We start from the raw sequence: 24,031 nt of genomic DNA on the forward strand, positions 1-24,031 counted from the left end.
CGGCCCCAGCAGTCTTCGGGTTGAATCAATACCCCTCCCGCAGAGGCCGGCTCGCGGAAGACGGTGACAGGAGGAAAGGTCAAGAACACACCCGGGTCCGGACGCGCCGTCCGGGAGCAGCGGGCCCGAGCGCCCCCCGCGGAGCCCGCTCGCAGCCAATGGGAGCCTGAGGTCCGGGGATGATGAGATGCGGGGCTGAGGCTGGGCCAATCAGGCTCCAGGCGCGGCCAGGGGGAGGAGATGGGAGGAGAGGCCGGGGGCGATGGAGGCAGAGCTACATCAACAGAAGTTTCTCACCTATTCCTGCGAGGGACGCTCCCGCACCTCCTGCACACCTCCGGCTCGCCGCAGGAGGAGGGCCCCAGGCTACTTTCTCCACCTCCTCTCCCTGCTCCCTGCAAGCCAGGGGAAGGCTGCCGAGAGCCCCCACCACCGCTGGCCTTCTTTTTATGTTGTCTGCAGGGAGAAAGAGGGCGAGGGACAACTTGGTGCTGGGGAACTGACCTCTGGCTTGGCGGGCCCTTGGGCAGGGAGGGCAGAAGAGGAGTGGCTGGGGCTGGAGGACTCCATGCGGGGGCGATGGACAGAGCGGCGCTTCTGGGACTGTCGCGCCTGTGCGCGCTGTGGGCAGCCCTGCTCGCGCTGTTCCCCTGCGGAGCCCAGGGAAATTGGATGTGAGTATGCGGGCAGCAGGGGCGCACGGGGGTTGGGGCAAAAGGGGTGCCCAGCCTCAGGGAACATTCAGCTGAAGCCGGGGAGCAGGATAGGGGATCCTAGGGCGGATGACCCAATTTTCGGCAAAACCTCTGGGATTGGAGAGGAGAGCTGGGGAGCGGCTCACGCTAGGGGCGGCGGTGTCTTACAGGTGGTTGGGCATCGCCTCCTTTGGGGTTCCGGAGAAGCTGGGCTGCGCCAACTTGCCGCTGAACAGCCGCCAGAAGGAGCTGTGCAAGAGGAAACCGTACCTGCTGCCGAGCATCGGAGAGGGCGCGCGGCTGGGCATTCAGGAGTGCAGGAGCCAGTTCAGGCACGAGAGGTGGAACTGCCTGGTCACCGCCGCCCCGCCGGGCACCAGCCCCCTTTTTGGTTACGAGCTGAGCAGCGGTAAGTCCCGGGACCCTCCGGGATGGCGCGGGATGGAGGGCGACAACTCCTGCAAGTACAGTAAATAAAGTAGCGCTTGCGTGGTCCGTCGCTCTCTAAATCCCAAAAGAGGTCCTTTAGTGGACGAGAATTGGGGGTGACAGAAGCCAGACCCGGGTGCAGGTGCGGTCCCGGAGGGGGGTGACTCCCCAGGTCCCGAGCGGGGCGCTAGGAGCTGTAGCTCTTCCTTCTTCCCGCGGCGCCCAGCGGGAGCTGCAGAAAAACTCTGACACTCCACCCCGCCGACCCCTCGGACCCCGTAGCGCCCCCCTACGTGGGTGACCAGCTGGAGAAACATGATGTCGGCAGCAGGGAATGCTGCGGCCGCATCTGCTTTGATTTAAGCAGCTCTGCTGCGCACCGAGCCCTGGACAAGGGGCTAATTGCAGCGAAGCCCCACGTTTGTTGGCACCTCGGAGCGCGGGCTAGACAGAATAATGATGATTTTTAAAGGGAGTGTCCTGGACAACTCAACGTGCGGCAAACCCGAGCACGACTGCTTTGGCTCTCCCCTCCGTTCTCTTTTCCTTCTTTCCCTCCTCGGAGCACACCCGCGGCGCGGGAAGCTGCAGTAAAACAAAGTTCCACTTCCACGTGCCTAGTTGACTCGGTGGGGAGAAAGGCACAGGGGACCCAGGATTGTTCTAGGAATATCAGCAGTTTCGGAGAACTTTGGAACCTGGGCGCCGAAAGATTCGTTGTTGTTTTTCACCTTCGTTTCCGTTCTCCCTCCTCCTTTGACCCTTCTCCGCCGGGTCCCTCCACACACCGCCGCCAAGGCATTGCGTTTGCCCCGCTGAGTTTTGGGCGGCACGCCCTTCCGAGGGAGCCCTGACCCCCGCGGAAGAAAAAAGAAGTGAAGAAGGAAAAACAGAAGGAGGAAGAAGAAGGAAAGGAGAGAAGAAGGAGGAGGGGGAGAAGGAGAAGAAAAAGGCGGCGGGGGAGGAGAAAAAGAAGAAGAAAAGTTTCATTTGCTGAAACGCAGAGACATCCGCTGTTGAAAAGGTTTATGGGACAATGGGCATGCAGCTGTACTCCAATCTTAACATCTCAAAAGAAAAAAGGTCACCTGCTGAGTCTCTTCTAGTCCATTTTACTGACGTTTTAATGGGACTTTAATTTGCGAAGAGTTTAGCTCAAACTTTATTGCAGGTGTGCTAAATAGATATTCAATAGTTTTCTATAACAATTCTTTTTCTTTTTCTGGTGACATTTCAATTTTTCATTCTCTTTCAGCCTGTAAGAGGATTAGCTAGTACTATATAAAATATTGAACTGTTTCATATTAATACTTGTGATTGTTATTTATAATATCCTTTAAAAAGAAGACCAGTCTTTGATATGAAAGTAAACTGTAACATCTCCTGATTGCTTTGGCCTTTGCTTAATTCTGATTTGCATTCCAACATGTATTATTTATACAAACAAGAATCACACCAAATATTTCAGCGTGTGTTTCACGAGAACACATTTGAAATTTAAAAAGAAAGGTAATCTGGACTCTTTGGGACATTGTATTACCATTTGCTGCATCCATGCAAAGGATTTTAAATTCAGCACATATTTATTGAACTTGTCTATTAAGCACTGAGCTAGGTGCTGGCATACATGTCAAATTTTAAAAACAAACAGCTGACTTGATACACAATATATAAAAATCCCCCCAAGTGAGATACTGAAAATTAATGTTGCTTTTGTGAAAGACTAAAACAATGTGAAACTGTCCTTCCTGAATATGTACTCATTCAAGCATCCATTGAAAGCTGTTGAAAAATCGCTTCCCTGTGAAGAGGATGAGCAGGAAGCTTTGTTATGAACATAAACAGACTCTTCCATTCAGCAATGTGTGTTTTGTTCTAGGCACCAAGGAAACAGCGTTTATTTATGCTGTGATGGCTGCAGGCCTGGTGCATTCTGTGACCAGGTCCTGCAGTGCAGGCAACATGACCGAGTGCTCCTGCGACACCAGTTTGCAGAGCGGCGGCTCCGCCAGCGAAGGCTGGCACTGGGGGGGCTGCTCGGATGATGTCCAGTATGGCATGTGGTTCAGCAGGAAGTTCCTAGATTTCCCCGTCAGAAACAGCACAGGAAAAGAAAGCAAAGTACTGTTAGCAATGAATCTACACAACAACGAAGCTGGAAGGCAGGTATGTATGTATTAGAAAATGGGATGAAATCTAGTGCCTTTAAGTAAAAAACACTGGGATTACACTTCTGAATGAATCTGTCCAAATGATTTAAAAAAACATACACTTGCAGTCTAAGAAATGTATATGTCATACATATGTATTATATATGGGTTTATTATATATGAATATCTTCTACGTTGATTTCGCTTCAGTTCTCCATCTGATATGCGTTAAATCTTATTATAGAATGTACTTTGTACACCCAGAACACTAATTATGAAATAACAGATGTACACATGCCTTTTGGTTCATTTTGTTCCATCCCTTGAACTGGTTAGTGATAGAGCCAGAATAAGATCTATAGTATCTGCCTTTCTAATGGGACTGAATCCAAGTCCATCTCAAATTTGAATTTTGATTTTTTTTAAATCTCTTTTTAGTGGGCAATGGCTCCTAAACATGTTATCGATATGTCCTTACAGTCTCTGGCAAACATTCTTGAATACATAACTCTTAACTAACATTTTGGTAAAGCAAAGGTTTTTTTAAAGATAATTAGTTATTTTATTACAAAATGATAGATACATTGTAAAAATGATAAATGCAGATAATTGTAAAGAAGCTCTAGCTATATTAAATGTATGGATATTTAAATATATATATTAAAGACTGGGGGTAGACAAATTTGAAGAACCACCATCTAATTAACCTCTTTTATGAATTCTGGTTTTTCATACTAAGTTTTCTTAAAATGGAATAAATCTGTAGCTTAATTTACCTTTTAATATTTATTTTAATGACTAGTGACACAGTAAAGTTTGAGCTCTACAGCATAGCTGAATTACTTGGCGATTCATAGTGATTTTCCTAAAACAGTCAAAACTTTTTTATGAATATACATTTTCTATGTTGTAATAATCTTTTCAGGACAGGAATATCAGCACATGTCCTATATTATTGTAAATATCCAATAACCTGTAAGAGTCCCAAAGTAGTCATTGCAATCTGCCACAATCTCCTGAAATAAATTAAAACAAGTTGCAGTATCTGTCAGGAATATTTAAAATATTGTTGAGTTTGTTTTACATTTTTGGAAAGTGAATAAATGGAACCCACTTAGAATAGGTGCAAGTGTCAGCCAGCTTTCTCTGCTTAACCACACTGGTTTATAATACAAAAACAGAAAACTCAGTAAATGTTGTTATCACCATAACACTTCAAATTCCTATTTGAACTTTCAATTCAATTTGAATATTGATTTAAAATAGCAAAATAGAAAGTAGGAAAGGCAGTAAATAGCAAGGCAGGCTTTTCATATTTTTGTTTAGAAATTTTAAAATTTAATTGATGACACTAAAGTAACTTTTGTTTAACAGCATAGTTATGCACGTGTCTCTTCTCCTTAAAATTTTGCTTGTAAAAAATTCAATGAATGGGGTTCTGCTTCAGTTTAAATATTATCCAATAAAGAATTTTTAAAATTATTTCTAACATATAAAAGAGGGTTAAATAGATGTTTACATTTTTTAATATATGTTCTTTAAAACTCTGGAGTTAAAAAGAAAAACACTAAAGTAAGTCAAATTAATATATTTAAAAAAAAACAAAAAAAGTAGATGAATATTGAACTGGAAAACAGAACTTGGAAATTCATGTCATAATTAGTTTCCTTGAATAAAGGTTATCCCCAAACTTGTGAGAAGCTCAGAAGAATTCTAACTGTATTTTTATTAGTATCATTAGGCAGCTAGTTAGTTTTACTCTGTCTTGAGTGTTGTTTCAAATTAGGTAGCAATATTTGCCTCTGTAACTATTTGATCTTAAACTATTATTTATATTCTGAGTTTATTAAAAACATACAACTGTTTAGCATCAATTTTAATCCACTGTGCTTGTTGGCAAAAAAACAATCTTCTCACATTACCAGGATTTCTGCCATTATTCTAATTATGCAGCAAACAATTCGGCCTATACATATATATACAGTTTGTGTAAATTTCAGAGTTCTCTCTATGGAATCTTTTTGTTCCTCATTGGTCTAGATGGAATCTTAAAATATTACAGAATATTACCTGGAGTGGTGTTTTTGTTGGTCTTTTTTCAGGAAGTATTACAACTCAAACATTTTTGTATTTTTCTTTCCACTGGTGGCCAAAAAAAAAAAAAAAAAAAAAAACCCACCACCACCAGCACCGCAGCAAGAACAAAAACCAACCAAGTCTGCAGGCTGTTATCCAACATGGAAGAACAACCAACTTCATTTTTAAGATTGGCAATTAGGATTTTAATCTAGAGGCATATTCTTCTGGGTAAAGTTCAAGGTCTGCATTCAATTGAGTTGATTTTCCTGGTCTCAAAATCCCAAACTCAAAATGTAGGAAAGCGTTCAGAGAAATGTGGGTACTGGCGCTTAGTAGTGCTGTGAGCAGGATAGATGATTTTCTAACCGCTGACCTTAAGTACTCTGATTCCCACTTGGTTTCTGACACCATTCCTAAAGTTATGACTCCAAGAATAATGTTGCTGAACGGTGATTGGCTAACAGAATGATGTGATGTCTTCCAGGGGCAGAACTTCTGGGAATAATGTGACTTGGAATATTTATGGGTATTTCTTTTGGTGTGCTTAAAATATTTCCATTCTTCCCATGTCCACCTCATAAACTTTTAAGTTTCCCTACCCCATAATTTGTTTTATGATGAGTAACTCAAAAAAGTGGGAGGGGCCCAACCCCAAATGTTCATTGACCTGTTTCAAGAATATTTATAAGTACTTGAACAACACATAAGTGTTTTGCCTTTTAGCAGGTTCAAATATATTTTTGGACTGAAAGAGACAAAATGGGCCAGAGGAATAGGAATTCTACATATAACCATCCAACCTTATGTCACAGTTTTCCTAAAAACTTAACCAGATCATCTGATAGTTGACAAAATGAAATGCTTGTAACAAAATGTTCCACAACAGTTTTGGGGTCATTTCTGTAAAGTTTGGATAAAGCAATATACTGGGAAACAATCATTTCCCGCTGGGGTTACCTCGGAGTCAAAATAGTGGGACCAGTCACTCCACAGCCCACTTTTCAAGCAGTTTCTATTTTTACATTAAGTATTAATGATACATCTTTCCTATTTCAGTTCATTAAAGTTTATCAAACCAAAACTTAACACAAAGAGCCCAGTAAATTAAATGCTACCCTCTTAATTGCTCTTCCATAGTTTAAAAATATTCCACCAAAATGTGCACATCTGTTTGCAATAGTTCACAAAACATTCCTCTGTTAATATCGTTATAAACCCTAACAACTCAACTAGAGTAGAGAAAAGAATTTTCTCATAACCACATGCTACTCAGACGGATGCTATCCTTTTACTTTTCCTCTTAGCAGGAAAAGACTGCTATCACGGCAGCTCAGAACGGCTGTTTGACATTAATTAAGAATCCTAGCTAAAAAGCTCCAGAATATACTTTTTTGTGGAGGGTTCGTGCAATTTCCTTAAATATACTCCATTTTCCACTCTCATTTTTCTCTGGTCTACTAAAATTCCCCTGCTGGATATAAAGACTTTATATCATATGTTGCCATTCCTGAAACAAGGCAAGTGTCTTAACCATGCTGTTTATTTGTTGGTAAAATTAGAATAATATGTAAGTACGTGTTCATTAACGACCTACTGTGTGCAAGGCATTTCTTCCCATAAACTAAATCAAGTAAAATAATTTATGAAAAGGTGCTCTGAGAAACACTAAGTTCTGCAGTTAAACCATGGTGTGTGTGTGTGTGTGTGTGTGTGTGTGTGTGTGATCTGCCCTTGAACTCTGCATTTCATCAGATTCTCCTAGTGGTAATTACATTGCTTTATTTTAATCCCTATTTGTCCAAGTTTCTTCCTTAGAGTTTTTTGGGGCTATAATCATTTAAATTGCATGTCAAGTTATTGGAATTCCTTTCCTTGAAGTGTATTTGTCTTTCTATCCTAGACTATATATATGAAAATATATGTGGTAAAAATATATATAAAATATCTATGATAAAATATAAAATATATAGATGATAAAAATGCTATTTTTATACTTATTGTTAAGGACAAAAAGATAATGGAATTGAAAGGTAATAGAATAAAACTTTAAAATATCATCCCTGAAAAGTTATAATCAACTCCAGGTATTTAAAAGATTCTAGTTTTCCTATGGCAGGAAAATTTTCCCCAAATTCCGATACACATTCAGCAGGTGGTATCATTAGATTTGAAAATCAGTCTCCCTTTTTATCCTTCAAACCTGTGAAGTAATGTGTCACTCTGTGGACTAACACTGCTGTGGCCTGAGGAATGGGAGGAGAACCCAGCAGGATCAAGGTCTCCCCATATCATTGACTCTCCTGGCAGTGATTCTTTTGCTAAAGGCGGTTTTCAGTTCTTCCTTTCGATTCATAATACCAACAGAGAATGAGTTAAAACTTATTCCAATGAGCTGGACTAACTATTCTGTAAGTATTTGGTGAGCATCTACTCTGTCTTCCATGCTTTGCAAATTGGCAACACTGTACGTGATGTCTGAACTGGTTAATGAAAGAAAAGTTGGCCCTCAGTAAGATCCTTAGCGAAAGGGAGCTTTAAATCATTAAGTGATGACTGTGAGGAATGTTGATCAGGTTTAAATACATAAACAGACATTCTTCGACTTTAGGCTTTCTTTGGACAATTTGTTTTGTTATTACCTAGGATTAACTGAGCTCTCTTTTTCTCATATCCTTCGAGCCTTTAAAATCTGAACAAAAGTAGGCAGAATGCATTTATTTGAACATTCATTTGCCCGGAGACATTTGGAAGAATTGAAGTCTTTGTGAATATCAAATGCCATAAATTTAAGCTTAAATAAGCTTTTGTGCCATACTTGATTTTTTTGTGTGTGCCATACTTTATAAATTGCTTTCATATCATTGAGAGGTGTCTTTTGCCCTGAGTTAATAAGAAATAGACATAGCTGCTTGCTTCTCGGTTTTGTGAATTCACAGAGTATATGTGCTCTATTCTATAAAGGACAGGCTTTAAATATTATTCTGTTTATTATTTTAAACACTAATAAGAAGTATCAAATATTGGCACAAATCAATACCATATGCTCTCACTCAAGGTTGCAAATACTATAAATTGTCCAAAATATTCTGTCTCATTAGATAGTTCAGAAACTTTAATTTGTTAGGAAACATAACATTCCACAAACATGTCAGTGTCAGGTTTAGTATAAAATAGCAAAGCATAAACCCCTGTCATTTTATAGTTTTGATAAGAAGCGTAAGTGGAATTTAAGCTGTGAGGTTCTTCCTTCCTTTGGTGAGATTACACACATAATTTCCAAGTTATTGAATGGACAGATCAGTTTGTCATTTTACCCAGCATGTTGACAGAACGTCAACGCTAGAGTTAGTCCTGGCGATTTATTAATCTGCTCTGCCATCCTCTGGGGATTGAAGGAAGCTGTGCTGACTAGCCTGGTGTGTAAGAGATCAGAACCCTGAGATTCTTGAAATCTCTATATTGCCTTTGCACTATTAGCCCCTTTTTAAAATTTTCTCTCAACTCTTCCTGTACCCTCTTCTTCAGGGAAGGGGGCATTTATTTAGACTCTAATATATGCCAGGCAGAGGGCTCTTACAGATATATGTAATTTCATTTAATTCCTCAGTCTGAATAAACCAAACTCAGCACTTTGAATTGAAAATTACATACATATATTATCCCTTTTCTACGTTAGGATGGCGCTACTGATCCATCAAGAATAGGACAGGGCGCCTGGGTGGCTCAGTTGGTTAAGCGACTGCCTTCGGCTCAGGTCATGATCCTGGGGTCCCGGGATCAAGTCCCGCATCGGGCTCCCTGCTCGGCGGGGAGTCTGCTTCTCCCTCTGACCTTCCTCCATCTCATGCTCTCTCTCTACCATTCTCTCAATAAATAAATAAAAATTAAAAAAAAAAAAGAATAGGACATATGTTTCGGATTAATTTTCCAGCAGGGGGGAAGAATGTGCTGGGAGCAGCCACACACTCCAGCCCCTTTTCCTTTTGACCAAGTTAAGTTGATTAGTCAGGGTTTCTCATGTGGTCTGTGACCAAAGGATAACATGGTCCCCCCCATGCCCACGTGAACCTAAGTGATCAAACGTGAGAGCTCTCCATTCCATAGATCTCATGCTTGGATGCCCATTAGAGTCATCTGAGCAGCTTTGTAGAAGTGCCACGGCCTGGACCCCACCTCAGCCAATTAAATCAGAATCTCAGGTGACTAGTATGCACATTAAGATTTGAGAAGCACTGAAAGGGCAGGTGTCCTGGGCGCACAAGTGCATAGAAACATCTGGAGAACTTTACAAATAACCAGTGTTCTAGTCTTACTAAGTTTTACTAAGATGCAAATTCCAATGCTGTGGATCTGGAGTGGGGCCTGAGAGTCTGCATTCTCACGAGTGATGTCGGTGCTGCTGGTCCATGAAGCACATACTCTGAGTAGCAAGGTGATTGGTGTCAGGAACACGGAGATACGGCGTGAACATCCTCACACCCAAAACTAAGCAAAGAAATAGAAATAAAAGTAGTTTCCCTCTGTCGCCTCAGATAACCCCCGATATCAATATTAGTCTGGTCCACCACCTTCAGTTAGACTTGGAAACGTTTGCTCTGCAGGGTCAAGAGAAGAACAAAACACTTGAACCCTAAAGCAACTGTGAAGAGCCTTTACGCTCAAAGCTGTCATTTTTATGCAGGACTGAACAGACCCAGAAAGTGAAGTGATGAGGTCAGTCGTGCTTCATTTGTTGGGTAAAACCCTTCATGAATGACATTTAATACCATTACGTTGGTTTCAGGCTGTCGCCAAGTTGATGTCGGTAGATTGCCGCTGTCACGGAGTTTCCGGCTCGTGCGCTGTGAAAACGTGCTGGAAAACCATGTCTTCTTTCGAGAAGATTGGCCACTTGTTGAAGGATAAATATGAAAACAGTGTCCAAATTTCAGACAAAATAAAGAGGAAAATGCGCAGGAGAGACAAAGATCAGAGGAAAATACCGATTCGCAAGGATGATCTGCTCTACGTTAACAAGTCTCCCAATTACTGTGTCGAGGATAAGAAACTAGGGATCCCGGGGACTCAAGGCAGAGAATGCAACCGCACGTCAGAGGGCGCGGACGGCTGCAACCTCCTTTGCTGTGGCCGAGGCTACAACACCCACGTGGTCAGGCACGTGGAGAGGTGCGAGTGCAAGTTTATCTGGTGCTGCTACGTTCGCTGCAGGAGGTGTGAAAGCATGACTGACGTCCACACTTGCAAGTAGCCCCTCCATCCTGCGTTGAGCAACGCTGCTCAGTTACAGCCGAGGGAGTGTCACCCAGAGGGTGCCTCTCACCCTGCAGGTTTGGGGAAGCAGACTCCGGCCTCAGAAGCCCCAGACCCTCCTGCCGCTCGCTGAGCCCCCTTTACCTGGTGGATATACAATCGCACACAGAGCATGTGGATTTTGGGGGGATGCCAGAGTTGACAAGGTTTGGGTTCATCTTTTGGTGGTTTAGAAATATATATTGACACACCAGGAAGATAATCTGTCTCCTAAACAAGAAAGAACAGGAAGCAGCCTTCACGCAGGGAGACCCGGTCCATACTCAGGATAAGACCCTGGACTATGGAACTCAGCTATAGAACTCAATTGTGGTGGGTGCTCAGACTCCGAGATCTCTGGCATTCTGTTTCCCACAGTGGGTGAACATTAGGCGTTTTTAAAAGACACCTCTTCTAGCAGCAAGGAACAGTAAACATGATCTCATTTATTCTCTCAGTATTTTAGATGAAGAAATCATACTGTTTGTACATAGAAACAGACGCTGAAAAGTAACAGAAGTGGTGGGGGCTTACTTACCCTTTCATGCCTTTTAAAAGGAAAGCAATTAAAAAGAATTTTCATAAGTGATACAGTATCCCTATAAAGTGTTCGCTAGAGATGTTTAGTGACAAAAGGGAAGAATCTAAACATTAAAAAGTAAAATGTATGGTTTGGATTTTAAGTGCCTTTGAACTAGGAGAATTTATCTAGAGAAATTTCAGATATACAGCAATCTTTTTATCTTTGACTTCATTTTTTTTAAATTTAAGTTAGCTAACATATAGTGTAGTTGGCTTCATTCTTTAATGGTAGACCAATTTCTACTATTAAAACCTTAGCTTGGAAATAATGGGGAAGATAGGGATCTTGAAAGCAGGTGGGAAAATTAAAGGTAAAAACATAAAGGGCTCTCATACATTGTAAGGGAAAGCACCCTTTAAATGTGTAAAGACACTATTTTGTATAGTATTTTGCTAAAAAATTATATATTTTGTAAATACAGTATTTAAGTTATATGATATATATGAAAACTTAAGACATTTATTGCCAAAGCCCAAGAGCTAAGGCAATAAAATTATCTCAGAAATATGATTAGCTTCTGTTTCTTTTCATACTATTAACCCTTTTTTTTTAAACGTTGAAAAAGAAGTTGAGTAGTTAGTTATATGGATGTGTTTTTCTTGTCAAAATGACAGTTTTACATGTTGCAGATTAAAATATCCTGCAAAATCTTGAGAATTGTGTTATTTCAGCAGATTAGTTCAGTTCTGCTTTTAATTAGTTATGTTTAACTTGTAAGGTTATTATAATAAATTATGCAGTAAAAGTGTTAACGGATAAAAGAATCTAAATCAAAATAATGATCAATTTGTGGAGTTGATATCCTGGATATTTATTATATTGTATGTAATGCTGCCTTTCCATGTGAATGTTGAATGGTCTTTCTAAGTTGAGTATTCATGCATGTATATTCATCATATTTTACAAGGTTCCTGTTTAAAAATTACACGGCTACATTTAAGGCTGTGTTTAAATGTAGACGCTTATGTTTTTTATGAATTGTTAAAATTTCAGTATTATGTAGGAAAAATTTCTAAATTCAGAAAGGACAAAGAAAGAATTTTCTTTTTCTCATAGTAAGCTAAAGAAATGTTTTCTTGCCCACAGGTCTCATTCTATTGCCTTTCCATTTTATTTACCAAGGCAGAGCAATAATTTGTGAAAAACAGCCAACCCATGGAAAATATCTCAGGCCTGCCTATTATTAAATTCAAGGCAAAACATTTAATTGTGACCCTTAAAGTTTAACAAAAATATATTATTTATAAATGAAAAACTCAGAAATGACAATTGAATAAATATAGTACTTATTTAAAAGAGTGGTTTATCAATCTTTAGCATCCACTGATTAGAATAACCTGAGAGACACTTATTTCATGTCTTTTTTTTTTTTTGCGTAAATGTATTTTGTCTGCATTGAAAATAAGCACTTTTTTTAAGATAAAGAATAGTTCCCATTAACAACCAATTTCTTCTATTAACTAGAAATCTTTTCATAATTACTTTACCAAACAATTGGAAGAACCAGACAGCCTCTAATTCCCAAATACCTGGTTACTATTTAGCGGTTGCTGAAGACGGTGATGCCAACTCAGACTCTCCTCTCTGGGATGCCTGAGCAGGAACTCCTAAGACCCACACTGTGTCTCTGGCTTCTTCTTTTAATTCTCCTCCCGGGCATCACCACGGAAACCATCCTTGAATTTCTCACCCGTTTTACTGAGCCTGGACTTGGCTCAATTTCTTCCCACTCTCCATCATGGTTGAGGTAGCACCATGGTGCTCTTGGGAGTACTAGTTGTGGAGCCCAAATGTTCCTATCCAGTCTAGGCTAATTTGCCTGCATTATTTAGGGCTCTTCATGTTGCAAGTCACAGAAAACGCAACCCAGACTGACAAACGTTAAAGGAAATGTACTGACTAGGTAACTGAAAGTCCAGAGTTGTGACTGGTTCTGATAAAGCTTGATCAAAAAGTTCACACTGGGGTCCCATGGTTCAGGTCTTTCCAGCTCTAGCTGAAAACAGGCTGGCTTCTGCAGTGTTGTCTTCTACTTAAGGCCCCACACGGTGGGGTGGACCCTCCCTGCCCCCACTCCGCCCCCAGTGGCCTCAGGCTCTCCTCTTTTCTTAGCAACATGGCTGCCACACTCCCCCCAGACCTCACCTTCTCCTACCACTCATTCTAAGGAAAGAGAGAGGTTCTTTTTTGGTTGCTCCCATAGGAGAGTTGGAGAACTTTGTTTTTTCCTTCTTCGCAGAATGCCCAGCAAAGGCCCTTCTGAGTCTCATTGGCTCCAGTTGGTTAATGTGTCCATCCTTGAACCAATCAGAATGGCCAGTGGAAGTTGGGGTTAGGGGATAAATACACTGATCATCTTAAGGTAATCAAGACCCATGCCGAACCTGGCGGTGGGGCCAATTCTAACGAAACCCACATAGCTTGAGAATAGGTAAGGGGTGAATCCACAGAGGAAAACCAGGATGTGATGTTATCATTAAAGGGTACATGGGTGCTGGGCGGCACAAACATAAGATGTCCTCAGCTCTAGTGATGTGTTCTGAAAACAGCTTTCTGGCAGCACTTGCGTCAGGCTTATAGCCACACAAAGCGCTATGGATTATGTATAGGATACAAAGTGCCTTCATTTGTTTAAACGCCCTTTATGACCTTAAAAGTGTAAAAGGGGAGGAGAGGTGATCTGGTGTATTAATTTTACACTTAGGAGTTCAACTATTCTGTAAATTGGGAACTGCCTAATAGAGGCAGCGGTAAGAGGCAATGATGATTGTCTAAAAATGATACCAAGAAAAACATACCAAATGGCATTATCTGTAGCCTCTGGATAAAGAAATTTGCTAATTAAAACATTTCCCCGATAGCAGTATTTTACAAAACATTAAAAGCACTTGAATTTGTTTGACTATAAACAACTGCATTATTTCCTTATTCACAATCTGGATGATAGTTGTTTTGTTTTTAAAAAAACTATGATGGTTGTATTTAGAATAATGATAGAATTCAATTATATATGTTAGACGCTTGGACCCTGTATGTTTTTGCAGCTTTGTAATCATGTGACATCCACAAGGTATTTTAGAAACACACTGTAACTTTCTGAAGTACTGTCAATCCTGGTAGGTTGGGTTTTCACTTAGTTTAAAATGTGGAACCAGAAAAGCTTTCCATCAGCATATCGTTTGATAGGCATTTGGATGAGCTGCTGGTACTTGTTGCATCACATCCCAAAGTCCACCAAAGACTGCAGAGTCAAACCAACCATTTGGAGTCAGTTAGTCCATGATCCAGAGCACTATAATCCACGTAGCTGACTTGCAGAAGAAAAATTCAAATCCTATCTCCAGGAACCATGAATACTCCTCAGGACAAGCTCTTCTCAAGGAAAGTTGGCTAGGAAGCCTTGATTTTTTTCTTTTTTTTTAAATTTCACTCTCACTGTAGACCAGATGTTATAAGTCATAACATTTCTTGGAGTAGGGTGATGGGGTAAGCTGAGGACATAAATGCATGTGGCACAGCATGAAAGGGGGACACGGGGGACACCAGGGACTCATTTCCTTTGAAACAGAAAATAATAGCAGACACTTAGATAGTGCTTACTCTATCCCAGGCATTGTTTCCAGTAACTTCTATGTATTAATCAGAATCTGTGCCCTTCGCCACCATGTAATATTGTGCCTCACACAGCATCAAAATTGTCACACACTGCATTTACAGTATACAATTTAAAGAGTTTTTTTTGTATTTGTAAATATAATGAAAATTACAGGATGTTCCTTCAGGGTTTGGCTGTATAAATTTGGTTGAAGTACAGTAGTGAAGGGATGGAAGAATTGAGATCTTAGAATTCACCATGAAATAGAATTAAAAGACACTGCCTCTTGATTTCTAAGCTCAAAGTGATTTAAACTTCCTGCTATTTTAGATCCCAGTGTGGTTAACAGTTGGATTTTGCAGGAGCCTAACAATCATTCCAAAAGGAAATGACTAGGGGTAAAGATCAAACTAATTTAGTGCGACATTAAATAAATACTTACCTCCTTTTTATTGTGCTTACAGCCAATTGTTGCAGAAAGTGTCATTTCTAATACATGGATGAATCTTACCATTGGTAATGATTTACATTCATATCCAAAGCAAAACAACTAGAGGTGGTTTGCATGATTTAAAAAATCTCTTGAAACAAAATCAGGACTGGAAAAGCAGCCTCTCGCTATCTCTCTGTCAAATAAATAAATAAAATCTTTAAAAAAAAAGAGTAGGAAAAGCAGCCTCTCCCACTGATTGTAAAGGAAAGTAATAATAAATGTGGACCAAGTCCACGCAAACTGGTTTCGTATGTGATTTAGTTTGCAGAATAAGTGGAAGCATCTGATTGGTGTACGAGAATGGAAAAGCACAACGAGTGGGGGACAGAGGGCTGCCCGTTTCTCTCTGTCCCAGTGCTGTTCTGAACCCTCGAGGAGGCTCACCTCCAAACGGGCCAAGGAGCCTTCCCCTTTGCATGCTAGTAACAATCAAACCCTCGTAATCATGCCCATCTCCACTCGGTCATGTTTAGCTAAGAAGGAAGGGTGGCCTCTTGCAGCCCCCAATTATTCTTTGACAAGAGAGAAATGTCACCAAACTTAACTGCACATTTAAATACACCTCGAACTCTTCATTAACTAAAGGTATAAATATACAAAATGTAAGTCAGTAATCACCTTTGTTTCTAGTACGTAATCCCTACTTTTTTTTTAAAGTGGTTTTTTTGGGGCGCCCGGGTGGCTCAGTCGTTAAGCGTCTGCCTTCGGCTCAGGTCATGATCCCAGGGTCCTGGGATCGAGCCCCGCATTGGGCTCCCTGCTCCGCGGGAAGCCTGCTTCTCCCTCTCCCACTCCCTCTGCTTGTGTTCCCTCTCTCGCTGTGTCTCTCTCTGTCAAATAAATAAAATCTTAAAAAAAAAATGTGTTTTTTTTTTCAGTTGTATCATTTTCATTTTCCCTCCAGCTTTACTGAGATATAACTGACATACAACATTCTGTAAGTTTAAGAGCCATTCCACTGAAGTTGCTTCATCTCAAGCTCCCGGGCAGACAACCAACGTGTGCTCCATATAGGTTTATACGAGGCAAGCCAGCAAAATGGAAACACTGAAAAAGTGAATGTGATAAAACCTCTTCAACATGCCCCCTATTTAATGGGTACGGGCTGAGTGATTTTCCAAGCTGAAATATAAATTTCACTACTCAGGATGAGAAGTTCTCTCCTTTCGCTGGTTTGAACACTTCTTCCTTTCCCCGGATGCCCACTTTATCATTTCTTGAGAAACTAAACTTAGTCGTTAGAGAACTACAATCTCAAATTTGCAATTGTCACAACTGTCATTGTGTCCATGTCCGACACACCCAATGCCATAGAATTAGAGGGAACCTTCCCCAAACAGACTATTTCCATAACAGAATTTTAACATAGCCTTGTAAGGTGTTAACAGTTCCACAAGAATTGGCTTCCCACCTCACTCCTGGGCCAGAAGTTTCAGATTTCTATAGAAGTACAAGCTCATTTACTGAGGTTAAACCCTCGGTCCTCTCCCTCGGGGACAATGGAAAGCCACTTCGGGCAGGCTGCCCTCCCCTGGGAAGGGGCGCCAGGACTGAGGGCCCAGGGCTTGCTCCTCACACCCGAGGAAATTCTCACCAGCTGCCTCTCCCACTTCTGCCACGCAGGGCCTCCCCCCCAGAACCGCAACTCTGGGGCACCACTGCCTTCTCCACCAACCGTACTTCTAACAATAGCTGTCAGCATCGTTTGCTTCTGAATCTCTCCTCGGCTCAGAGCTTGGACTTGCAAGACATTTTCCTCAAGGCTCCTTTCTGTTCTGGTCAAATAAAGCACACGGCACTCCCCTATCTAGTCAGGCTCTCAGTACTCGTGGGTATGCAGAAGCTAAACATTTTTGGAAGCTGAAACTTAAAGTAATTGAAAAGATTTCTATGTTAAAATGAACATCTGTAAATGATAAACTGAAAAATTCACATGAAGTTTTAGGATAAGAGACCCTCTCAGGCTCAGACTGGGCTCTTAGCTAAAACCCGATTTCCAGAGGTGGGCGTTTACTCCCCTCAGCTTTAGGGATATACCTACAGAAAACAGCAATCCCACCCAACATTCTGCTACAGATGCAGAGGCTAAGCCTTGGCAGGGAATCCACCAGCTCTGCTACCGGGCTTGCCCACCTGCGCATGCCAGGTCCAAGTGGGACAGTTCACGAAGGCACAACGCATGGCCGAAAATCGGTTTGAAAGTCAAATGTATGTTCAAATAACAAATTCACTGTTACAAGCAAAGTGTTGGTCTCAGAAAGCAAAACACATTTCAAAATCCATTCAAGAAATTTTTCTCTTGCCCAGGTGGCACTGCTGATGGGCAAGAACCTCCACGGTCCCTCTGAGCAAGAAGCGGATGCTGGTGTGTGAGAGGGCACCCGCGGAGCACCAGTCTGTCCTCCCACCTGAAGGCCGCCCCACCCTGCCCTGCGGCAGGAGTCAGCGGGTGAGGAGAGAGGACTAGGAGCGGGGTCCCATGTCTCCCAGGCTGGGGCTTCGGCACAGCGCTCCCCTGGGAGGCTCACCAACCAGCTGCCGCCACAGACAGGAACCAGAGAACACTCCCCGCCTCAGGCTGAAGTCACACACTTTCACACCCCTTCCCCTCCGGCTGGAACAGCAAGTGCAAGTCTATCAGGTGATTATTGGAATTGCCAGTGCCTGGAGAACCACAAAAGCCCGAATTCTGCGTGTGAAAAGGAGTTTGGTTGGTGTCAGTGCGGACTGAACGGAAGAGCAGGTGTATGGTCAGAGGCTTAGGTCCAGGAGAACCTCAGGTGAAGAGCTGCATCCTCCTCACGGCCTTACCGTCCAAGCCATTCAATGGCTCCTTTCTGGCTTGGTGTCTTCGTCCATTCAGGTTGCTATAACGAGACACCATTGACTTGGGGGGTGGTGGGGGGAGGGGGGCTTATAAGCAACAGAAATTCAGTTCTTATAGTTCTAGAGACCGGGAAGTCCAAGATCAAGAAGCCTGGAGATTTAGTGTCTGGTGAAGGCCTGCTTCTTGGTTCACGTGTTTTCTTGCTGTGTCGTCACATGGCAGAAGGTAGGGAGCTCTCTGGGGTCTCTTTGACAGGGTTCTACCTTCAGTGAGGGCTCTACCCTTCCAACCTAATCGCCTCCCAAAGGCCCCACCTCCAAGTATCATTGCATTGGAGATTAGGTTTCAACAGAGGGATGCTGTGGGGATGCAAACATTAAGACCATAGCATTCAGTAGGATGGGATTGGGAAGCTGAAGGAGGCTGGCCTAACTTTTCTCTTTGGCTAAAACATGACTAGCCTTCAAGAAGCACAGTCGATCATAACAGCAAGACTAGCAGTTGCATTTCATGAAGTGCGTGCCAGGCACTTTGGCAGGCACCACAAACGCGTGATACCATCCCTCACTTACCGTAGTGAGGAGGCTGACCTTCTCGGGTTCCTCATACAGTCAACAATGAGGTAGAGAGACACATACTCAGGCAAGTCTGACTCTTACCCAATACACTACACTGTCTCCATTACCAAATTCACTCCTCTTTAAGGTTGTAGGCCCCTTTCCTCGCTGGCGATCCGTAAAATAAACATGGGCGGATTACATGGAACATCAGAAGCATGCAGTTTCATATATCAATTTTCCCAAATATAGGACTATGTTTTGCCAACTTAGTCTCAACTTCTTTCAGTGTTCAATGCGCTCCAGTGATGGGCATACTTTATGTAGAGCTGAAGTGAATTTTGTTTCTATTTAAGTAATCCCTACAGCCAAGGTGGGGCTCCAACTCATGACCCCAAGATCAAGAGCCACATGCTCTACCGACTGAGCCAGCCAGGCGCCCCTGAACAGCGAGTTTAGTAACGGCAGCAAGTTGTACCTGTGAACTAGCTGTTCTGGGAAGGTGGTCTTCCCCGTACTAAGTCTGCTTATAAACTGCCCATCAAACAAGGCAAGAGGAACCTTTCTTCTGTCTCTAACTGAAGGGCCAGCCAGTCCGTTTCCTTTCTAGAAGAGACATCGTAGTGTTGAAAGCATTTCCTCCATAAAGCTGCCCTCCAGGGGCCTACACCCTCACTGGACTGCAGGCAAGTACTGGTGGACGAAGTCTCAGGTTCCTGGATGGCCTTCCCCACGCTCCCTCAAGCTGCCTAGCAACAGACTGCCGCTCCCAAGCCAGGCCTGCCTAGTTTTCGCTCTAGCTACCCTTTGATTTGACAGGAACCTCAAGAAAGGGGGTGTGGGAGAGGAGACACAAGCAGCAGGATGGGAGCAGTGAAATTGAGAGAGCTCTGAGGGGAACGGGCATTGAGTAGCTATTGGCATGGGACAATCAAAAACCAAGTATGTGATAGAAAAATCGTCCTGGGTAGAGGCAGCAAAAGAATTCCGAGTGGTACTTTAGAAAAGGTAAAATTTGGTACTTTACCCTGCCACTGTTAATCTACATGTACCAACTGCTGTCCAACGCCTGACTGAAGAGGTTAAGTGGCAAATCTTTTCCCCGATCAACACAAGTAATTTTTTTCTTTCATACTCATTTTAAAAAGTATTCTAAATATATTTGTACTCTTAATATTCTACCTGAACTCAACGCATTTCTCATTCCTTCAATTAAAAATGGGGTATGTCGACTGAATTGAAACTATCATCTCTTTTGGGGGTTTCAAATTATAATTTGTAAAAACTTAAAAGTATTAAATGCAATGCAGGCTAAATGCTTTGAGCTTCACCTGGCATAAAATAAAATAATTAGCTGATTCATTTCAAAACAAATACAAAATGTAGACAGAACAATGATAAATTTTACTTTAATCAAATTAAAGTCAGGAATATAAAGACTCTGGCTCAATTTTTCTTTAATTTCTCAAATATCACTTATTTTCCTACTGTCTTAGCTTAATAGGCATACTATAATACACTTGTTCCAGAAAAAAAAATTTGTGATTACAAATAAAAAATATGCATCCAAAAGTCCTTATACACCATTTAATATACCAAAATGTCAATGCCAAATTTTCTTTTAATAAAGAAAATTCTTAACATTAAAGGAACATTGTTTCATTTATAATGCGGACTTTTAAAAGACATCTGAACATGAAATGTGGTAAAATTATTGCTTCCAAAGTTGGCACAATCTATACAAGACGACAGAATTGAAACAAAAGCAAACTGCACCAAAGCCGCCCCAAGAATCTGTCTTTCTCCCTTCTTCTGACATTTTGCACAGCTTCGCAAAGCTATCATTTTATAGTTTTTACCTCGAAAGGGATGTCTTGCCATCTGGATACTTAAATTCTCTACATGTTAAGATATATCCTGAGGATACTAGTGTGTTAAACCACAGGAATGTCTTAAATTTTCCATGTTAAGCAGTACAATAAATGCTTGACAAACATTAATGTGAAGTTCTGCAGGTATAGTATTTTGCCAGACAATACAAAACAATTCACAATGCAAAACCAGGAGTATTTTCATTATTAAAAAAAAAAAAAATGCAAAAACACATTTATTTCACCATCCCTGGAACTGGATAATAGCTATTCTTTTAATTGACAGAATTTAGGGAAGTATTTTAAATGTCAAGATACACATGCTGAATGTGAGTTAGCATATAAGCACCAGAAATCTGAAGTTTACAAAAATTCTTTAAATGTGTAAGGTGCATTTATTCTTGAATTACATTCAGTTTGAGAGAAGAACCAGTACCCCAAAGTTCATTAATATTTAAGAAATAGCTGAATAGCTTCCAAGTTGGTTTATAGCAAAATAAAAATACTGCCTTTTTTTATACAAGTCATCTAAAATTTAGATTCAAAATTTAAGTGCTGCCTTCTATTGTGAGTAATTTGATCATTAATTTATGTTCCAGTTTAAGATACTTCATACACTATAGGTATTTAATGCCCTAACACAAAAACAAAACAAAACAAAAACAAACAAACTTGAGCCATTTAGTGAACACCTCAAGTGAACACAATTCTATGTAGAGCTGGCTATGAAATCATCTGGAGTCAAATAAAAATTATTTTTTAAATGTTAACAGTTCACTCAGTATTTAAGACTTTTCTAAATATGTCGTTATATCTTCAGGCAAAAATTGCTATTATGAAGTTAGATGAATACAGAATTGTATTTCTTGGTTTGCCATCAAAATAATGGTGACATTAAAGCATGACTCTTTCCAAACCGCTTGGCCAATGCTGGTAACAATTAAATAAGGAAAACTACACCAGCGCTGTGCTAACTACGCAGCCACGGCTGTCCTAAACCCCCTGGTTAGGGCGCAGAAGGGCCGGGGCCCATGTCCCTGGCTCTGTGGGGCTGCCGCCCCCGGCCTCATTCTAAGCAGCTTCTGTGAATTCAAATTATTCACACTGCCAACACAAAACCCAGAAAGCTACAGTCCTGAATACCACCTACATTTACATACTTCCTTTTTTACTATGTACATTAAAAAAAGAATTCTGTTGTGCTTTTCACATATCTGATATAGGTTTTCATATCATTTTATTTCTAGGTTTTTTGGGAAGAGAAGAGAAAAACAGAAAAAAGGTACACCAGAAAGTCAAACTATAAAGTAACATTACACACACCACTAGCCAAGTATCTTTGTAATTTAAAAGATACTATCATTAAAAGGCAACATATATATGCATATATATATATATATACACACACGAATATGTATATATACACACACACACATAAACACACACACATACATACATAAAATAAAACAAAGTCTCCTCCCTAAAATCCGTATTATTCCATGATAGGTTTTCACAGCAACCCGTATGTATATCAATATATTTTTCACAATCTATTCAGTTATCCATTGGGTATGCTTTTAGAATTAAAAGATGTCATTACTGTAGCAGTCTAACACTGTACTATTATTAGGGAAATGTGCTTAGAAATGGTTCAGTGATTTGCTTATTATGAGGAGTATTTACAAAGGCGTCTATTTACGTTAGCAATAAATAATCCTGATATCAAAAGAGATAATGCTCATGCACACACCGAGATGGCCGCATGCTCCTAAAGTATTTACACGTAGCTTCTCTGTCACAGCTCAGCCATTAATAGTGAAAGTGCGTTTCCTTCAAGTTCCTCTGCATTAATCTTGCTTCTGGGGGATGCATCCTTCCATTTCGACAACTTCGGGCCATCCTTCATATTTGTTTGTGTCCTTATTGTTCTTTATGTGCTGTTGGAATATAGTAACAGTATACAGTTAAAAAAAAAAAACCTTTATGAACTGCTTCTCTACCATAACATACTTTAGTGTACTCATTTCAGTAACACTCATGTCAGTGATGAATTCATGCAAATTACGGATCAAGGGAGTAAATGAGCAACCCTTGGGGCCGGGCAGACCTTCGAATACCAGCCGAAAGAACAAAACAGTGCAGAAGTTTTCGGAAGGATCATTTGTTAGCCAAAAGGTAAAGTTTACATTCTACTAAGTTCTAAAGTATTTCTAAACTTAACTGATTATCCTATCAAAAGCTCAAATAAAATCTTTATGAACGCTTCCTAAACGGCTCATGATAAAGGCAATCATATGCCGAGGCACTGTCTTAGAGGAAAATATTTTCCATGCAGAATAGGACTATTTTTTAGTTTTGATTTTAAATCAGCGCCATGATTATTTCAAATAACTACCAAGAGCTTATGAAAAAATATATAAACATATTTAATGGCTGCTTTATCTAAGTTTCAAATAACTAGGGTAGGACTATGCACTTTACGGTTTCACACAATTTACTTTTGTCCATTAATTATGAAAGTCTAAGACACTAACCTGTTCAAAGGGGCTTTTTGTCTTGATGCCTTTCCCACCACAGAAGACCCAGTTGTCTCTAAACCCAAGATTAGTAATAGATGTACTTCCCAATTCAGCAATGAGCCGCCGTGCCTCATCATTGAGTCTTAAAGAGGAAGAAAATACAATAAACAAAGAGCACTGTACATTATCTAAGTAATACTGATTCGCCAGTATATTAACATGTAACATGGATGAGAAAGTATCAGCTTAAATAAGAGAACATTAAAAAAATACAGAACTTTTTTCAGAGCAACATTCCTGCTATTTGAATTCTCTAGTGACAACAGACATGAAATCTAGCAATTAGTTTTAAGTTTATTCTATGAAGAAATACCTTTTAGATGTCTTTATTTTACAATAATTCACTTTCATCCACATCCATCAAATAAATAAGGGATACTGTAGTTAGCAGATGCCTATTTAGGTTAATACAAGGTCTTAAGCAACCAATATCTTTGTAAAATTAAAAATCACTTTGAATTTCCACTAATCCCTTTGTGAATTACATCTGAATAAAGATAAATGCTAACAAAAATCTAGGTGCTTCTAATACTATGGTTTCTTTAAAAGAAAATGAACCTTGGGAATAAATATATAAATTATACTTTAATAATAACGTCAAGTGGTTATTTAATAAAAATGAACATTAACCAGACAGCAGTTAAGTACCTGCCAACGAAGAAGGGCAGTGGCAAAAGTCAAGTGGTAGGGAAAACAGCTAACTGACAGTTGGCATTAAGGAATTTTGTGTAGGGGGGCACCTGGGTGGCTCAGATGGCTAAGTGTCTGTCTTCGGCTCAGGTCATGATCCCAGGGTCCCGGGACTGAGACCCACATCGGGCTCCCTGCTCAGTGCATAGCCTGCTTCTCCCTCTCCCTCTGCCATTCCCTCCACTTGTACTGTC

At 40.8% G+C, this 24,031-nt stretch overlaps 2 protein-coding genes across 4 annotated transcripts in view; one reads left to right on the forward strand and one right to left on the reverse strand.

Annotated features, from left to right (window-relative positions):
* Positions 1 to 301: 301 nt before the first annotated feature.
* On the forward strand, positions 302 to 16,007 carry WNT16 (Wnt family member 16). The gene is made up of 4 exons (XM_027574946.2): positions 302 to 674; positions 866 to 1,104; positions 3,004 to 3,290; positions 10,137 to 16,007. The coding sequence occupies exons 1-4, from the start codon at positions 580 to 582 to the stop codon at positions 10,599 to 10,601; spliced, it is 1,086 nt and encodes a 361-aa protein (XP_027430747.1). The 5' UTR covers positions 302 to 579; the 3' UTR covers positions 10,602 to 16,007.
* A 4,073-nt stretch (positions 16,008 to 20,080) lies between these two features.
* FAM3C (FAM3 metabolism regulating signaling molecule C) overlaps positions 20,081 to 24,031 on the reverse strand; it is a 54,100-nt gene continuing 50,149 nt past the window's right edge. For all 3 annotated transcript variants that reach the window (XM_027574333.2, XM_027574332.2, XM_027574334.2), the window contains 2 exons: positions 23,103 to 23,229; positions 20,081 to 22,505 (listed from right to left, as the gene is read on the reverse strand). In XM_027574333.2, coding sequence (XP_027430134.1) covers positions 22,416 to 22,505; positions 23,103 to 23,229 — 217 coding nt within the window. In that variant the 3' untranslated portion in view covers positions 20,081 to 22,415. The remainder of the gene's footprint in view (positions 22,506 to 23,102; positions 23,230 to 24,031) is intronic.

This window comes from Zalophus californianus, chromosome 12, assembly GCF_009762305.2.
Source record: "Zalophus californianus isolate mZalCal1 chromosome 12, mZalCal1.pri.v2, whole genome shotgun sequence".
Taxonomy (NCBI): Eukaryota; Metazoa; Chordata; class Mammalia; order Carnivora; family Otariidae; genus Zalophus; species Zalophus californianus.